The 18,626-nt window shown below is 38.8% G+C and overlaps 1 protein-coding gene across 3 annotated transcripts in view; it reads left to right on the top strand.

Moving 5' to 3' along the window:
• The window catches only part of PRDM5 (PR/SET domain 5), a 58,445-nt gene that overhangs the window by 20,891 nt on the left and 18,928 nt on the right, over positions 1–18,626 (top strand). For all 3 annotated transcript variants that reach the window (XM_041482320.1, XM_041482322.1, XM_041482321.1), the window contains 5 exons: positions 2,724–2,808; positions 4,086–4,243; positions 9,106–9,199; positions 10,243–10,403; positions 11,878–11,971. In XM_041482320.1, coding sequence (XP_041338254.1) covers positions 2,724–2,808; positions 4,086–4,243; positions 9,106–9,199; positions 10,243–10,403; positions 11,878–11,971 — 592 coding nt within the window. The remainder of the gene's footprint in view (positions 1–2,723; positions 2,809–4,085; positions 4,244–9,105; positions 9,200–10,242; positions 10,404–11,877; positions 11,972–18,626) is intronic.

The raw sequence follows: 18,626 nt of genomic DNA, 5'->3' as shown, positions 1-18,626 counted from the left end.
ATACCCAGAGGAAGTCCCTGCAAGATTAATTTGATAAATCACTAAAACCCAGGAGAACCTGTTTTTGCAAAAAGCTACATTGTACTGTTTATCAGATTAACTGTAAGTCTTTTATAATACCCTGGTTATAACCTGAATCCATTGAGGATATAAATGATATCAATTAAAATATGTTGTTGCAAAGGAAATGGTGGGGCCCCTCCTTTTAAATTTGTTTTTCTCCTTGCTTGTGTTAGACAAGAAGTGCAGGGCATACTAATAGGGCTATATTTTCTTATAGTGGTGTTCCTTGCCAGATGTTATTACAAGTTTTACACATTGGCACAGGTCTTGCACATCAGGCCTTTAAAATGCAAAATACTCTGGTTAGAGTGTCCATTTTGTTAAATGTTTGTTCTGCTTCAGTAGTTGTAGTTCTGGGCAGACATTGTGACACACAGGTTTCTCAAGTATGATTGATGTTACCAGTTGAGCACGTACCTTAAGAATCACCATGAAGATTTTGTGCATAAAACTGTCTTTGCTCTTGATTGGCTTTTCTTTTAAAACATGCAGAAAATGGGTATTTCAGACCTTCACAAGTGTATCAGATAGTGAAGGAGATTGCACATAGTAGTACTCACACTGTTTGCTTGAATTAATTTCCTTTTGTAGGAAGTGGGGCAGGATCATCAGCATTGGCAAAAACATTTGTACAGGCCATAAAACCAGTATGAAAATAGTATGAAAATAATAGGTAAAACCAGGAGAAAAAGACAGATTTTTCCCCCCCACCCATTTCAATGTAAAGAAATAAAAGGGGAGAATAAAAAGGTGAAATGTAACAGAGAACAAGCCCAAACAACAGAAAAATCTGACAAAGAAAGGAGGTAAAAGAGGGTGGCTGTAGGGGCTTGATATGTGTTTACTTTCTGAAGACATGGTCATTCACATCTGTTGCTTTCATGTCAAATTTAAACTCATTTTTAGCTTCATGTGTCTTGTGCACTGCTTATGCCTTAACTGTCTAACTGTATTCTGAGTTCTGAAGTTTGAGTAAAATGCAAAGTTCAATCACTCAACAGTGATGATAAAGAGGAGGAAAGTGAGGGGACTGTTAATCTTCACTGGTGCATATTCCTCCTAAATGACTCCTTTCAATATAAGGATCTCATGTTTTGGATTTGAATTGTTCACAGGAAGTCAAATTTCAAAGTGAGCAGGTACTTGTGAGTAGCACAGTCTGCCAGGCCTCCCCACTGATGCTCTGCTGTTATGTAATGGAAAGGGAAGATACATTCCAACAAATTCCAGGGCTGCTGGCTTCTTTTCCCAGTCAGAGTTGATAGTGCTGCACTTCCAGGGTTTGTAGGTGGGCTGGGGGAGTCTCCCTCTTTGTGGCTGAGCTTCTGACTCTTACTGTAAGCACGTGTGTTCATGGCAATGCAGTTCATTCTTCTTTTAAGAAAGAAGATGAAGGATACCTTGAAGTGTAGGGCAGTCAGGCTTTTTTGGATTTGGAATTGCAGGTTTTCTGTGTTAGTGGTAAGACTGGTTTGTACTGGTGCCTTTCTGGATTTCTCAGCAGATTTCTTACGTGGACCTGTACAGTTCCATTCAGCGGTAGTGCTGTCTGCCAAGGGACCAAACCAAGGTAGATCCTGTAGGCACACAGTTTGTGGTGATTGGGAATAGGGCTGAGCCTCATCCCCAGTGGGCACAGCTGTGAGGAGCAGGGAGCAGCACTGACAGCAATGAGCCATGGAGTGCCCAGGGGCACTGACCAACCACCAAAGGGAGCAGAGGGCATGCAGGTGCAGTGCATCAGCATGAGGGGTGTAAAAGGTTGGGCTGAAGAACAGTAAAGTGCTGGTGCTTGAAGCCTTCTTTGATGTCAGTCGTACCTCCACCATCAAGATCCTACTTTGGTCAGGGTTTGTGAGTGTGTATGAAGAGCCCTTGAGTCTCTGAACTTTTTAAACTTTGTAGTGCTGGACTTACTGCAAAATTGGCCTGAGTAGAGTCACACTTAAAAATCTTCTCTGCTTCCCAACCCCTGACCCCTTTTTTTTACCTGCCAGTTCCAAGCATCTCTTTTGGGTTAATTTCTGACCTTTTTGTTTAACACTGAAAGTGTTTTATTCTACTGGGCAACCATTATTTTTTATTTACCAGAAGTTGCTCTCAACTGCCTCCTGTTTTTCCAGCATTTAGTCCTAAATGCTGTAATGTGCTGTGATGTTGAAAATACTGCATTTATAGTTTGAGACAATGCTGCCTTTCCACTGTCTGGCCTCTAAAAGCTTTTAAGAGAAACAATCCTGCAAGAGTGTGATAGTACTTGTTTTTTAAAATTCTGACAGAAGCTATGAAGTGGTTTCTGTGTTATTTTTACATGTGTCTTGGCTAGAAGAAAATGTCCTGACAAGTTAGTCTGCATTTGGTTTTTTAATGTTTACCTAATAATGATATTTTAAATGGATATGATAGATAGAAACACAGGTTATACAAACTTACAGTGTAGTTGTAATGATCTTTTTTTGTTGGCAGTTATGAATTTTTACTTTTTGGGAGATGATGTGTTTCCAGCAAGGGACAAGCAAGGGTGAAATCACAGAATATTCTGGAGTATTAGTATAGCTACTGGCTAATAAGTAGCTGCATTCTGTTAGAGAATTTATGTCTGTGTAAGAGGTATGGTCTTGTTTTAGACACACATTTAATTATCATAAAACCTTTTGCAGGTCCATGAGATCTTTGAGTGTCAAGACTGTGACAAGAAATTCATTTCGGCAAACCAGCTGAAGCGCCATATGATAACTCATTCAGGTAATGTACACAAATGACACAGAGCTCTGTGTGTGTGGATATGTATTCTGTGTGTGTGGAGTTTTACCTGAGTTAGTTTCTTATGGAAGGCTTAACAAAATGTGTGTTGTCTGAGTTGGGCAAGCCAATCTCAGGCTCCAAGGAAACTGAGCTAGCTTTTCCAAGCCTTCCAAATTTCTGAGTGAAGTGGTGTAGTTTTCTTCCTACTGCTGCTTTGTGTCAAGCTATTATGCCCTGCTAGCTGGAGTAGATGAGGTCAGCGAGCTGGGGTGGACCAAAAGGCTGCTACATGGCTTAGAGAGGAGGTGAAAAACCAGTGCCTGAAGTTTTCTGCTGAGGAGAAGAGGCTGGGAGCTGGGTGTGCTGTCAGTGATCTGTGCTACACACTGTGTTTTCCTGTTTATCTGTGTAGTTTATCTGTGTTAGTGGGCTTACAGCTTCTGGTCAGAGGAGAGCAGCTCATAGGCCACACCATCCACAGACTACTCCCAAAGGTTCCCTTGTGCCAGCACGAGTCCACTGTGAGCAGGGAGTGTCCCATCTTTGGGTTTGGCAGTGTGGCACGAGGTGGCTCTGCCAGGATTTCTGTTCACCGCAAATCCAGCATTTTCTGTGTCCCTCACCAGTGATTAGGAACATCAAGCAACACAATGGAAACACAAACATTGTTCTGTCAAATGCATTAGCATTTAAACAAATGCAGATTTTTACAGCTGCACAGGCTTAGAGTTGAACTGTTTTCTTGGTATCAGTCCACAGCAAAAGCTCATTTCTTGTAATATAATCTGTATCTCAGAGGCTCTTGGCTTTCTTTTGACACTTTTGGATGAGCATTAGTGCAGTTAAGTTGCAGTCACCAGTTGAAGCATAAAGGCTTTTTGCATAGGAACTTTTGGGTTTGGAAGCTAATATGTATATTGTTAATTAAGTTTTAAAACATTTAAACTGTCATGGCCTCTTTCACATTTGTAATCTGGAAACACAATTTTCCTCTTTGAAGTCATTCTCTTTTGATTTAAGCTAATTAATCAGAGTTTAGTTTTAGCAATGAGTATTGCAAAGAATGTGCCAATTTCTTGAGATACACCATGGCTCATCTTTTGTGAAGTGACTTAACTGTCTTAACATAAAGGGCATTAGGTGTCTTTCTAATTGGTTTAATCTTAATTGGGTTGACTTAATTGCAGAAATCTCTCTGAGGAGATGACTGTCTCTGGCTTTCATCTTCTCCCCCTGTATAAACAGGAGATTAAATGTCCCCCACTCATTTTCTGCAGAAAAACGCCCCTACACCTGCGAGGTTTGCAATAAGTCCTTCAAACGACTTGATCAAGTGACTGCACACAAAATAATACACAGTGAAGATAAACCTTATAAATGCAAGCTTTGTGGAAAGGGATTTGCCCACAGAAATGTTTACAAGAATCACAAGAAGGTAAAGCACTCTGCTGTTGTTGTTTACAGGTCTGCCAGACTCAGATTTGCAGATTTTTTTTTTTTCTTTTAAGTGGTTCATCGTTAAGCTCTGCCATGCTTATAAACATGGGATTAAAGTATTGGAGAATGTAGTTTTAGTGTTCTTTGTTATATCCAAAATTTCAAAAGGCTGAACCAATTCTAGTAAACAAAAAAAGTTAAATAAGGAGAAGTAAAGCACAGTTGCTTGGTTAAAAGCATCAAGTAAATCCCATTTTGACTTTTTTGTTTTGTTTTAAATTTTTTTGCTTTGCTTTGGTTGTGGTTTTTTTTTTTTTAAGTACTAATTACCAAGTTAATGTCACTGATTTAAAGATGTCTTCAAATACTTTTTTTTAATAGTGTAATTGAATAAAACTATGTGTAGTCCTCTTGCAGTCATTGTTGGACTTAGCAGCAGATGCTTTCAAACTGCACTAAATTTGAACGTGGTGCAGTGTTCACATATTAAAACATCATCGGAAGAAACGTTACCTGAAAAATAGACTCACAAAGGGATGTTCTGCCTGTGTTGAAGCTCAAATCTGCTTGGCTTAATTTCTGTAATGCCTGTCATTAGTTTTAACCTGGGCTTACATTTCTAATGGCAAGGCTCTATCCAGGACTGCTGTTTCAGAATTACAAGACTGAAAAAAAATTGGAAAAAAACCCCAACCCTGATATAGCCATACCTCCAAGTCTTTCGCCGTGTGGCTCACATTATATTCCATCTGGGAATTTGGCACAGGATCTTTGCACCATCTCTTGCACTTGCAGCCATAAATCATGTAAGAGCAGTAATAATGCCTCTCACAGGATGAAATGGTGATGACTGTCTAAAACAAGAAAGCATGCAGCAGCCTGCTGAAGGACAAGATTATCTCCCATATGTTATATTTTATAGTCTAGACTTTAAAAAAATTGGACAGAACCTTGCAGATTGAATATATTCTAAGAAAAACTTACAAAATGTTACTTAGAGAGATAGATCTGTATTTTAAATGAATACTTTTTACATGTTTCCTGATGTTAGCTAGCTGTTGATGACTGGTAAGGAGTTTGGGTTGAAAATGGACTTCAGGATTAAGTATGAAACAGTAAACACTTTGACCCAATTCTGTGTTTAAAGCAGCAGTACCACCAGCATAAACAAGGATTAGAGGTTCTACTTAATGGGAAAAATATTAAAATTTAGACAGCTTTAGTGGGTACCAAATTTTGACGGAATTCCTTAAAGCATTTTGGAATGCTGGTTTCCTGGACCTGTTTGCACCTAGTACTGGCTGTAAATCAACTCTGCTCAATATTGAGAGAAACTTGTTCCTGTGTTTGCATAAAGATTACCCAAACAGCTGTGACTGTTCACCCATCCACATGTAGGTCTCTAAATTCACTTGCTGAGTGAGGAGGCGAGCAGGAGAGACAGGAGACTGACATGGATGGCCTGAGTTGCTTTTTCAGACACACCTCTCTCCTCACACACTGAGCAAACAACAGGAGGAGAGGTAGCAGGCAGCCGAGGGGAGTCTGGATGCATGTGCACAAAAGCCAGTTGTACCATACAACTCAAGGATGTGGTGGTTTGGGAGGTCAAAATAGTTTTGAGTGCCATAATTTTGGTAAGGCTATACCTAGGGAAAGAGGACAGTGGTTCTCCTGCTTGTTCACAGGAATGCTGATCCAGGAACAGTGTAAATGTAAAACTTTATTGTGTATTATACTTCTATGTATTTCTTCAGCTTAGATTTTTTAAAATTATTTTTAGATGTATGTTTCCTGTAAGATGTCTTCCTAGGTTTATTTTCTTTTAGGAAGATAATTGAACTCTAAATAATTTCAGGATCCTTTTCTGAGTTTCAGGAGTAGGTTACTGGGCTAGTAGCAGGTAGCATAGATACCTGCAGTAGGGACGATGGGTATAGGAGTTAAAAGCACTTAAATCAACAGCATTGAACAGAAAACATACCTTTAAGTTTGATAGCAACATGCTTAAAAAACCTTTGGATTTTACAGCAGGCTTACATCCTTTTTATGTATAAGAGAGTACAGATACATTTTGTGCCTTTGAATTCTTGGTTTGTGTTTTAGACGGAAACTTTTTGCTTTTGTTTCTGTAATTCCTGTGTGGGGTTTTTTTAACCTGATTTCATGCTGGAAGTCTCAGAATAAAAATGGCTCCCACAGCATGTGTTTTTAAACATCTTTCAGATGTGGGTGTCTGTTGGGTCATTTCAAAAGTGCAGAAGGAGATTAGTTCCTCACATTTCACTGGGAGATAGAATGGAGCAGTATCTGCTCTGTTCAGTGGAGCACTGGGAGGTGAACCTTAATTTAGCACTTGTTATGCTCTTAGAGCTGCACAACTGAGGCAGGAACTCTGGTTCCTCTGTGATCTGCTGCTCCTGCAAACAGGTGCTGCTCATAGGTGCATGTGCAAGCTGGCTTTGCCACTTGCTTGGAGGTGTCAAGGCTAGGAAGTGTTCTGGGATATGGAAACAGCTCAGATATCCTCTTAGAGCTCAGGCTGTGACTTGAATGATCTTAAATGATGTGACTTAAATACAGTTCCATTTCTGTGACAAGGCAAGAGAGCAGTATCTGAAATGAGGAGACAAAAAGGGATTGTGCTGCAGACAAAAGTAGTCACCTTTCATGCAGGTTGGACTGGATGAGGTTGCATGTTCTGAGCCATATGATGCAGATTACCTCCATACAGGAGATGTTTTTGCTCCATCTGCTCCTTTGTTGCTATGTACAGATGATGAGTTCAGGGAACAAAATACGAGGACATGGCAGTCGGCAGAAATAGGTCATCAGACGCAGGATTTTAAAGGGTTTATGGCTAATCCAGGCTTGTTTGGTCCTGGGAAGCATAGTGATTTGAAACAACTGTATTCCATCAGTTTATCTGTTGGGAATAAGTAGCCTTGGGCTGGGCTTAAGCCTCCAAAGATGCTGTGGAAAGGAAAGGCTGCCATGAAATGCTGCATAAGAGCCTATCCTCAGTTGCTGGGATGATCTGTGTACCTTTGCATATGGGTATGCCTAGTTAGGTGATTTTCTTTGTAGGGAAGTTAAGATGTGCAGCTCAATCTGTGTATTTTGATCAAAAGGTGAGGAGAGTATAAAGGAGGTGCTAAGGAGGAGTTGTGTACAAATCACTGTGCTCTTCAGAACTGTCATTCACGTAGTGAGTGTTCCAAACCAGGGCATTTTTTAAATAAGCAGCATGACTTTTGCGCTCGTGAAACAGGTGCCAGATTGACAGCTCTGGAGACTGAACCCTTCTATTTATCCACAGAACAGGTACAGCACAGGCAGCAGCACTGCAAGCTTCCCCACAGTGTCTCGTCCATGTGTCCCAAGCCTGTTCTGGAGGAACCCCCTGTTGAGGTGAGAAGGCAGTTCAGTCTCTTCATGTCCTGTCAATCCTTGGCCTCACTGCTGAGGGGCTGAGCCAGGGTGTCAGCTAATGCCAGCTGTGGTGGGACCCTGTAGAGTCTGGGCTGGACCATGCAGCAGATTTCAAGGAACATGAGATGTATTACACACCAGTGACGGTCTTCCAGTAGCCTTTTTGCTTTCAGTGACTTAGGCTAAGGTCAAGGAATTGATTTTGAGCCCAAGCCCTCCTTATACCACTGCAGGACACTCAGGTTTTGGTGCTGTGAGAGGCCATTGGTGTTAAAATCAAACTGGGTTCAAGGACCTCAGCCAACCTCTCAAGAATTTTGCTGTCTCCCCACAGCCCCCTTTTTTCCCCCCAGTTGAAGGGGTGGAATAACAGTTGTGTGGATTCTGGATAGCAGAAATAGATTATATAAATATGTTCCATGCTAATATTTGCCCTTAGTCTAGCAGATTAACTCATTTACCTAATTTCCTGCATATTATAAAACACTTACTATCCATCCTCTTTTCCTCTGGGCACTCCAGTTTGTAATAAGGTCCTTGTGAGCTAATAAAGGATTTGGAAGCTGATTCTTTGAAAACCTGCTTTCCTTTGCAAAAAATAGTAGGAAATTGGGTAGATAGTAAGTTAATCAGTACAATTTATTATCTACAGTGGGACAGCTGTTAAAAACACTAGGAAACAGGGAAAGTGCTTTGGAATTTATAAAAGTAAAATAAAGCTGGATGTTTCCCAAGATTTTCTTTTCTTCAGAAAAGAAATTTCCTTCATCAACTCTGCGGTCTGGGAGATTCATCCAAGCTTAGCCTTTTATTTTATTCATAGCTTTGAGGCTGTTTTTCAGCTACAATGAATTTTTCTACAGCCAACAAAAATCTCGGTACTGTTGCCTCCGTGGCTTTGGTTTTTTTCTGGTGTTTCTTGTTGTTTGGTATTTTTTTAAATAAAAGAAGCTATATATAAAAGTAGCCTCACGATTTGAGGAATTTTCATTGCCAAATTTTAGGTGCTGTCTTGAACATCAGATTTGTTTTACCTTAAAACTTTAATGAAAAGAAAGGGGTTTGTGTGTGTTCAACTTCAAAGGATTTATTCATATTAATAAGTATTCCAGGCCAGTGTTAGTGCAGCTGAAGCAATGCAGCTGAGCTTGCATTTTTTTCCTTTGCTTATTCTGTATTTCTGTTTATATGCACACCTTATGTGACACTTGTGAGGATGAGGATGGCACAGTTACAGAGTAGCTGCTGCGCTGGCTTTCAGGATCCTGAATAATGGCAGAATGATTATTTTAATTCTTCTTCCCCTGATGCTTCCAGTTTTGATAACCCCTCCTGAGTCCCAACTAGAAAATGAGCTTGTAGTTACTGCAATGACAGCTGATGGATTTCCACAAGCCTTTCCTCTGACTCGTTGTCTTTCATCCACAGACCCATTCTGAAGAGAGACCGTTCCAGTGTGAGGAATGCAAAGCCCTGTTCCGAACCCCCTTCTCTCTACAAAGACATCTGTTAATCCATAATAGTAAGTGCAAAGTCAAAGGCAAAACAGCTTTCTCCATTCTCATATTTGACTGACAAAAACAAACATGTGGCACCTTGCTCCAATATACAACTTGCTGTGTTAAATTGGTACTAGGACTCAACTCTGTACCCAGCAAGTTAAAAAATTCAGAGCCAAATTCAAACCTTGCCTTCAGATGCACTTGAATGCAAATCCAAACATGCTGTAGAAAATCCAGCAATGATTTGAGATCTGATGGCAAGAAATTGATTTCTGCATTAAGTGTGATAGTGTTGCCTCCATTTTAAGAAAGGACAAATGGAAAGAGAGCTAAGTTGGTGACTTGCTCAGCTCTTGTAGGTAATCCAGTTTAGAGCTTGCCACTGAGATTGTCTCTCCTGTGCCAGCCCAGACTCATGTTTGCTGTCTCTGGCACAGAACTGGAGCAGCTCAGAGAAATGCTGTGGCCATTTTCACTCATGAGTAACTTTTCTTGGCATTCTGTCCTTTTTTTTTTTTTAGTTGACTGTGTTGTGATTTATTTTTGGTGGAATTTTCTCCATCTTTAATACTTGCAGAGCCCTAGACTATCATTCAATCCTTTGAAAATCAACAGTGTAAATTTTAGAAAATGCTCATGATCTAAAATCCTTGTAGCTTGGAAGACAGTACTTTGTTTTGGGCATATTCACACTGGCATAACTAAAAAAACCACAAATCTTTCCTTTTTTAATCCTGCATAACAGTGTTTCTGTTAGATGAATTATTGTATTGGCATGTTCAGTTTGTTCTTTTGCGATTTTATTTTAAAGCTTCTGCAATTTTTTAAAGCATTGTATGTCGTAAATGTTTTTCCCAATGTTAAATGTTAAAAATGATGGAGGAAAATGTTAAAAACCTGTTCAGTAGTGTGTATTCTGATGAATAAGCATTTCCAGAATATCCAAAATATGTAATTCACGGTGTGCTGAATTGTAGGTTTTCCTGAAGGTTTCTCTAAAAACATACACTGTGACTTTTTTAGAGGGTGGTAGCTCAGGAAGATCTGTTTTTCTCTTTGTTAGGTGAGAGGACCTTCAAGTGTGATCACTGTGATGCCACTTTCAAAAGAAAAGACACATTAAATGTTCATGTTCAAGTTGTACATGATGGACATAAGAAATACAAGTGTGACCTGTGTGACAAAGCTTTTGTGACGCCCTCAGTCCTGAAGAGCCATAAGAAAGTGAGTAGAATCAACTGATAATTTTTTGTGTGTCCTGAAGGTTGTCATTCAATGTAGAATCCCCAGCTGCTTCTGCCTTTCTGGCTTTTCAGTAGAAGGCTGTGATTGTCCTTACCCTAAAATGCTGATTGCAGTAGCGGGGTTATTGGTCCCAGCAGAATCTACAGCTGGTGCTTGTGTATAAATTCAGCGTAGGTGCTCCAGCATCATGTGTGTGGGAGGATAGGCCTGGCTGCACTGCTCTTACACCCTCCTTTCCACCAAACTCTGCCATGGAATTGGGGTAAACTTTAGGAGGAGGCTTGCTCACTAGTTTGGCCTGAGGTAAGGTTGATGTTATGGGGAAGAAATGCAAAGAAAATAATTGAATCAAGAAAAGTCAGCTGAGAAAAGTTAGTTAAGGTACTGCCACCTAATTCAGATTGTGAGAACTTCTTTAAAAACATCATGCATTTATTGCTTGCCATATAGTATGTGTTTCGTACATTCATGTAAAATCAGAATTGCTTTTGCTTTGTGCTCCTGTCAGATTAGGACTGGCTGTGTTTGTGAGCCTTGTAGTTGTACTGTATTGCTCCCAGAAATCCTTTTGGTATTTGGGTGTTTGGAATTAATTAGTAGCTGTCTGTCTGGTATATCCCAATGTTGCTGGTAGAGATACAAGTGATTTCCAAATAACTATATCCTGATCAAGAGGCGTTTAGCATTCTTATCTTTAATGACAGGGAATGAAAACAGTGCAAGTCTATCCAGTACTGAAATGAGATCTCATTTACTCTTGCTTCAGCTGCAGCATAAAATGTACTAAGTGAGAAAGGTTTTTTTTATGATGTAATGAAGAATTTTTTGTCATTACAGTGTCTTTTCATCAACATAAGAATTCATTTCCCTATCTGAAGAGGGTCATGTGCTAGCTGGAAACCAAAACAGTCAGCTGCTCTTATAATTGAATGTGTTATCTTTCCCATCTCATTTAAATTATCACTTCAAAATGAAGTCATCAGAAATTCTCCACTAAAAGAACAGACACAGTTATAAGGAAAAGTAATTCAATAGACTAATACATCTTCAGTTCAGAGTTGTGTGTTTGAAAGTACAGTATGAAAAGTGGTGGTGACCTTGTGTGAAATGGATTTCGGGGTCATCTTGCTGTTGACTACACAGGTTGGATGGGAGAGTTTGTAATATGTTTTTTTTTTCTATTTTGAAATAATTCTTATATCAGTGAGGCTCTCCAGCCCTAAAAGCTTGATTTCAAAAGACAAACTCAGTGATTTAGTGCTGGTGATAGTTAAAATATTCTTTCTGTGATCAATTCTTTAACACCTAGAGCTACTTAGAATCTTTGCCTGGTATGATGGTAAAATACATAATAGAGGTAATAGCAGTCAATGTCAATACAATTAAATTTTCCATATTTCACTTTTTTATTTAATGCTGAACAGTCATTCTTGTCCTTCCCCTCCCCATGTAGACTCACACAGGAGAAAAAGAGAAGATTTGCCCGTATTGTGGACAGAAGTTCGCAAGCAATGGAACACTGAGAGTTCATATTCGAAGCCATACAGGTATTTATTATGATGAACAGAGAAGATTTTCTAAATCTGTAACAAGGTATCTCTATGTCCACAATTTATCTATCTACAAACAGGCAAATTTACAGGTAGGCTTAACACAGCATCTTTTTGGCATGACATTTTCTTCCCTCTGCATAACCCAGTTTGGCTTGCAGGGAGATGACAGTAATTTCTGTATGCTGCTTGCTGATGTTACCCATCAGTTTGCATGGAGCAGAAAGTCCCAGTTTTTCAAGGTCGTAGTGCAGATGGCTCTTGGGAAAATGCTCTGGAGATGTCCAAGTAAAAATGCTTTTCACATGTGTGCTGCTACCAGTTAGATTTCAGCTCTCTCAAGCAGGCTTTCCTAAATTTAGGAGCTGGACTAACGTGAGTTTTGTGAAACCACACACCAGGGACCTCTAACCCTGAGTACAGAGCCCTGCAAAATTTGTGTCCTATTGTAAATAGGAGGCTGTGACATTTTGAACTTACTTGAAGCAGAAAGGCACGGAAGATTTCTAGTACCTTTGTAAATTAAGTGCAGGGGGAGAAACTGCCTTGCCATGAGATGATACAGGTTGGAATTACGGCAATATGGACTGTGGAAGCAATTTATGAATGAATAATGGTGCAGGAGGGAAACTTTCAAGGCCTCTTTTTTTTTTTTTTTTTTTTTTTTTTTTTTTTTTTTTTTTAGGGTTTTTTTTTTTTTTTTTTTTTTTTTTTTTTTTTTTTTTGTTTTTTTTTTTTTTTTTTTTTTTTTTTTTTTTTTTTACCTAGGAAGCTAGAAGCGGTCATTGTACAGTTACTAATTCAGGAAAAATGCCTTGCTAAATTCATTTATAATGACCTGATAAATAAACTCTGATTTGTTCCTCTTCCAGTCTTGCTGCTAACACAGTGTCAGTTACATTTTTGGTGGTTTGCGTCCATTACTGTGAGAATTAACCAAAATAGGTTTTCATGGTTGTTTCTGTCACTCTGTTACGGTTCCTGGCCAATTTTTGATTATCCTGATGAATAATGGGGGGGGGGGGGTGCTCCTAAGTTGTGACTTCAGGTTTAAAAAGAATTTGTATTACATGGCAAAATGCCTAATGTAAGGTTGAGTGAGAAAATGGCGTAATTGGATTCTTGTTGCAAATCTGGAGAGGTGGTTTTGTTTGGTGCTGTACCTGAAGGCTTCAGCCATGTTATTCTTGGTTGTAATGCAAGCACAATCATCATGAGAGGAAATTGTTGTCCAATGTTCAGTGAGCCTGAGGGAACACGGCTTTCTGAGGAATACCTTGCATCATTCCCAGACAACGTAAGGGGAGCTGCTGAAGGAAATCCAGGTCATCTGCAAACAGGGTAAAAGAAGGCTGAGTACTCATAAGTTCCCTACAGTGTGAAAATCCTTGACAACTTCTCAGGGAATTTCTGAGCAGTAGGAAATTTTCAGTTCATCAAATAGTGGAGCCACAAACTTACTTTATTCAGAGATGAATGTTTGGTTTCTAAATGTTGCAGTGATTAATACTTTATGGTATTGGTATCTGGTAAATTCTTTAGATTTGAATTAATCATTGCAAAACTATGCCATCCTTTTTCTCTTTGGTCAAACTGCAGACTATCACTTTTCATTCTGAGCTAGAAGTGAAACAAACAGCCACTGTCTGTTTTCAGGAGATGATTCATCCTTCTGAATAAGCCTTGAGCTTTTGGTGCAACTAAGCAGTCCACCATAAATGTAAATATTGCAAAGACCTCCTGTCTTAGTGATCATAGGTGATGAGATTTGAGGTCTGTGTCCAGACATTTGTATTATCCCATTTGCTTTTTGTGGTCAGGTAGACTTTGTGTTACTGTCTGCTTTGTGTGAGAGGTTTTGTTCTGTATTTACAAAACAAATTCAGGTAGAGTTTATTTTAAAGAGAGTTGTACATCACTTTTTTTCCTCCTTATATCTATGAAGTTATTCTTTACAAAAGCTGAGGTTCTAGGGTACCTTCTGGTTCTGCTTTGGAATGGTATTTTTGATATGCTTAATAGTCCATGTACAAAAGAGAAGCTTAGTGGGGTTTTGTCTTTTATTTAATATGCAGTGTGTGCTCTTAAATGTTGTTCCACACAGACATGCATGCTTCCTGGATAAGCAATTTTCTTCCCTCTTCTGTATTAGAGTAAGGCTCTGTAAATGAGCCCAAACAGCACTTGGCCTTTTGCAGCAACTGAGCTGGTTTGGGGTGAGTGAACATGTCTGCATGTGCATGTACAGAGGGAAGGGGGTGATGTTTGCCTGTGAACCTAGAGTGTTGCTCTGTAATTCATCATCTGGGTTTCAGCCTTGGCATGACACAGACAGCGCTCTGCAGGTCAGCTGAAACACTAGAGCACATTCTCCCTCTCCTGTATCCTGTTGGTTTATGACTTCTTAGGGTCACAGGGAGCTGGGGTTAATTCAGCAAAAGAATCCTTTGACTGTGATATAAATTCCTTGGCTTGTTCATAAATTGTAAAAGAAATCCTATGGTCTGCTCCATGGGCTGGAAACCCGGGGGCTGGGAGGTTAATTGCTTCCCTGAAGTTTTAAGCAACTTTCAGTGTTAGCAGTTTCTGGCTGCAGTTTGTGCAGCTTCTCGGTTGCCTTATGCATATCTGTTTAAAGGTGTTAATTGCTGGGGGGCATGTGTATGGATTCGTTTGTGCCTGTGTGATCTGGGTATAAACACACACACATTTTATCGCTCTGCTGTTTATACTGTTGCCTTCCTAATTAGTTGTGTCCTAATCCCTTCCATCCTTGGGATGTAGCACATCAAGCTGTGCAACAATGAAAGTTGTTCTGAAGTGGTTTATATTTACAGGTAAATTTCTTTTAGAGTTAGTAGAATTAAGGGATTTAACTGCAATTCTGTCTTTTCTACACTGTTCTTTCCCTACTGATACTTAAAGACTGACGAGGAAAAACTAATGACCATAAATGTCTTGCAGAAAATGATGTGCAAATATGGGTTAAAATATTATCTTATTTTGCTTTCACCATCACAGTTAGTCCAAGTGCTGATAATAAGCCAGTAAGATAATTTACATCTGTCCTAAATGTTCTCTGAAAAGATGAGTTTTTCAATTCTATGTAATTTGAAAGCCACGACTTATTATGTCTTTCTTACATGTTACATGCTCTGCTAGGTGCAAAAAGCGTGTTTGTTTTTTAAGCATGAGTTGAGAAGGTTTTTTTTCAAATATACTTCCATGTGGATGAGTAAAAGATAATACCACGAAATTACATTAAAACAGCAAAAAGCATTTGGATCACAGACTTCTATATCCTTTATGCTAACATGATATTTTTCAATTTATGTAAGAAGAGATTGTTTTATAAGCTTTTAAAAATACAGAACTTGAGGTGCTGATTGCCTTCTTGAAATGCCTCCTGCACTGAAAGCGTGATATTATGCACCTAATTTTGCAATTGTAGTCCCATTTCTACAACCTAACTAAGCTTTTGAGCATATTTACAATCCTACTTAAGTCCCAGCTATATAGGTGTCTTAAGTTCAAATTTTGCACTAAGACAAAATTCATAGGCAAGCAAAATTTTAGTGGTGGAGTTATAATAATAAAGGTCTTTGGTTTTCCACAGTAGTTCAGTCATCTGTGAACACAGAAGACTTCAAAGTAGTTGAAGGAAGTAATGAGTTCAAGTACAGGATAACTTTTATTTATTATGGTATAAAATATATCACCAAAGGTTTAATAGCTAAACAAGCAACTGTTTGCTCATGTACCTAATAATGTACAGCCAGGATCCTCATTCCAGCAGATCTTCTGCTAAATTACCTTACATGTAAATTATATTTTCTTACATAGGAAAAAAAGATAAAAGGCATGCTTGAAGGAACTTCCTCTCATATGCCAATGAAGTATGTGAGAGAATGTATCTGTATCTAGTCAGTGAACAGCTTGCAAATGTCTACAGATAGGTTCTTTCTATGAATAACTTATAAATGATCCCTCTTTTATCTACCCAGTTTAAAAAGGGGCTTGCAGAAGGCCTCAGAGGTAAGGATTCTGCATTTCTAAACCTTACAGTTTATACATCATTGTCTTGTTCATCTCCAGACAACAGCTAAATCTTTAAAAATACCTGTTAAGTTTCATGCAGCTGTCAGCTTCTTGTTGTCTGTACTCATGAATGAGGAAATGTTCTTTTGAGGGGTAGATTATTTGAATGAGACCTCTTTAGGTCAAATGAGTTACTGATGGATTAATGGATTTCTTTAAAAGACTTAGTTGACCATTGGGTTCACTGAAGTAATAGATGTTGCATTTTCCATTCATAGAGAAATCAGATTGTTTAATTCCACTGATAGCTGCAAAGAATAGAACTAGTTTATTCTTTAAAGTGTTTTATTTATTACTTAAGATTACTTAAAATCTTGATACCACTGTAGAACTGATGAGAGGCTGTAAGTAAGTAATAATGGTAGTTCACGCTTTACTGCGTGGATTCAGATAGTCTTCTTATTTTGTAGGGGATTTTACTAGTCTTTATGATTCATTTAGTGGCAAATAGCCAATATCTCAATTAATTAATGATAATTTTGATGGACCAGATAGGGCAAACATTTTATTTGTCTTAACTAGAAATAATCTGAATTCTTTGAATAAACTCTAAACTTTGCAGAAAACCAACCACCTCAGTTGTGAAAATACCACTTCTATACCTCAAAAATTAAAGCATGGCTAAATACTTAGAAAAATATAACTAACAGAAAAAAAAAATGTTTCAAGCCTTCTGGTTTTCCCTTGTTTTGATAGAATAGGTTTTGAGATTTTTTCTTATGAAATATGTGACTGTTTTTAGTGGATGGGAAATGCATATAGTTGATTTACATGAAACCAATTCTAGTTCTCCCTGGTGCCTGGAAAATGAGTGTTGGAGTTTGGTTAGAAAGCATTCACAAATACACAAACTTAGAGTTATTCATCATCAGTGAGGAAACAAACCACCTGAAAAAACAGAGGCATTTAATCTCTTGTCTTCAGAGTCTGCCAGATTTGGATGTTGGTTAAAATGAAGTAAGAAATGTCTCTAATTGCCCCCATACCTGAGGAGTGTTTCTCAGAGCACAGGACTGTTTTCAGAGCAGTCATACCTATCCCTTTCCTTATCTGGCCCACGATGAGTATAAAATTACCTGTGCTTTTGGTGTTTCTGGGTCTTGTCTCGGCTTATGTCCTCAAGTATTTTATCTTTCAGATCACAAAGTTACTTAGCTCTTGGCATGAGAGAGCTGTTCCTGTGTGGGGACTTCTGTACCTTCTCAAGTGCTAAATTTTGAGTGTTTAGTGGCTGGAAAGGAGGCAGGCCAGGATTTTGCACAGGCCAGATCACTTTTTATTGTCTAGTCCGGGTTAAGACTAGTCCTGATGTCATAAGGAAATCAGCTCACTGTTGCAGTTGGCCAAGCTTCTTGATTGCTCTTCCGTTCTTTTCCCTCCCTGGAATCTCTGGTCAGAATTACAGAAATGCCTGAGAGATGCAGGATATTAAATGGTTTTGAAGATGCTACTCAGGATGTAGAAAATTGCCACCTCTACATGATAGGAAGTTCATTATTTTAAAGAAGTGTTGGTTTTCTCACAGGACTGCAACACCAAAGTGGTGAAATGTACTCAATATTTTCTTGATTTGTGAATTTTTCATCTTTCCTCAGTGATTGGTTTCCTGGCATTTTCTAATTGAAGTTCTGTTGGAATCACTGGGTTCACTGAATTCCTGTTTAATTTAATTTTGGTTCCTAATGAAGTCCCCTTCCATGTGGGAGAAATTCAGATCTGTGTATTTTAGTTTTATTTGTGTTTGTGTGTACATATTTGCATAGGTGCATTAACTGAATAACGTTCAGTTAAGGACACAAAGTTTTTAATTGAATGGGAGCACTGTTTAAGGGCAAGAGCAGCTGAGGATAAATGTGTGAAGCTGTCAGGTGCCCTCTCTGAGCAGTATTCTAAAGCAGATGTCACAGATTATAATTTTGTTACATCCGTTAACCTTTTGCCCGTCCTTACTTGCTGTTGAATGCTGTCATCACCCCAGACTAAAAAAGCCCCCTTGAAATTCCCATTCTGGGCTGCCCTGTGGATCATCTGGTAAGGAGTGTTAAATGTGTGATCCAGATGGCCTCCAAATTCCTCTTCAGGTGAACTGTGCTCATTCCACTGCAGTTGGGCAATGGTGGAGGCTCTCTTCTAACCCTCTCCCCTGCCCCAGGCTTTAGTGAGGACTTTAAAAAGGATTATAGTTTGATATAACTGTTCTGAAAGCTGGTATTTTGAAATAATGCACATATATATATTTCTACAGAAAAACATAACAATTTTTTATTTAAGAAACAGTCTTCTAATCCCAAAAATTAGTAGCTCACCATCTGAAAGGGAGCTATATCTAGAACATGGGAAATGGTCTATGGAACAATCTGAGGGACTACATTGCTGTAATTATATTTATTCATTTTTATAAAGAAAACTGAAGAGAGGAATTCCCTGATGCTGCATATGCTGCAAATGATCTGATGTTCAGTGCAGTTTGTTGTAGGTCTTTTTCTGATGTCCGTGAATGCCGACCAAAACCATTGATGCTGAATACCCCAACTGAGCAGAGACGTATTAAAAA

Source organism: Pyrgilauda ruficollis, unplaced genomic scaffold (genome assembly GCF_017590135.1).
Source record: "Pyrgilauda ruficollis isolate IOZ18807 unplaced genomic scaffold, ASM1759013v1 scaffold58, whole genome shotgun sequence".
NCBI lineage: Eukaryota > Metazoa > Chordata > Aves > Passeriformes > Passeridae > Pyrgilauda > Pyrgilauda ruficollis.
The sequence above is the reverse complement of the archived record's forward strand: the minus strand, read 5'-3'. Positions and strand labels throughout refer to the sequence as shown.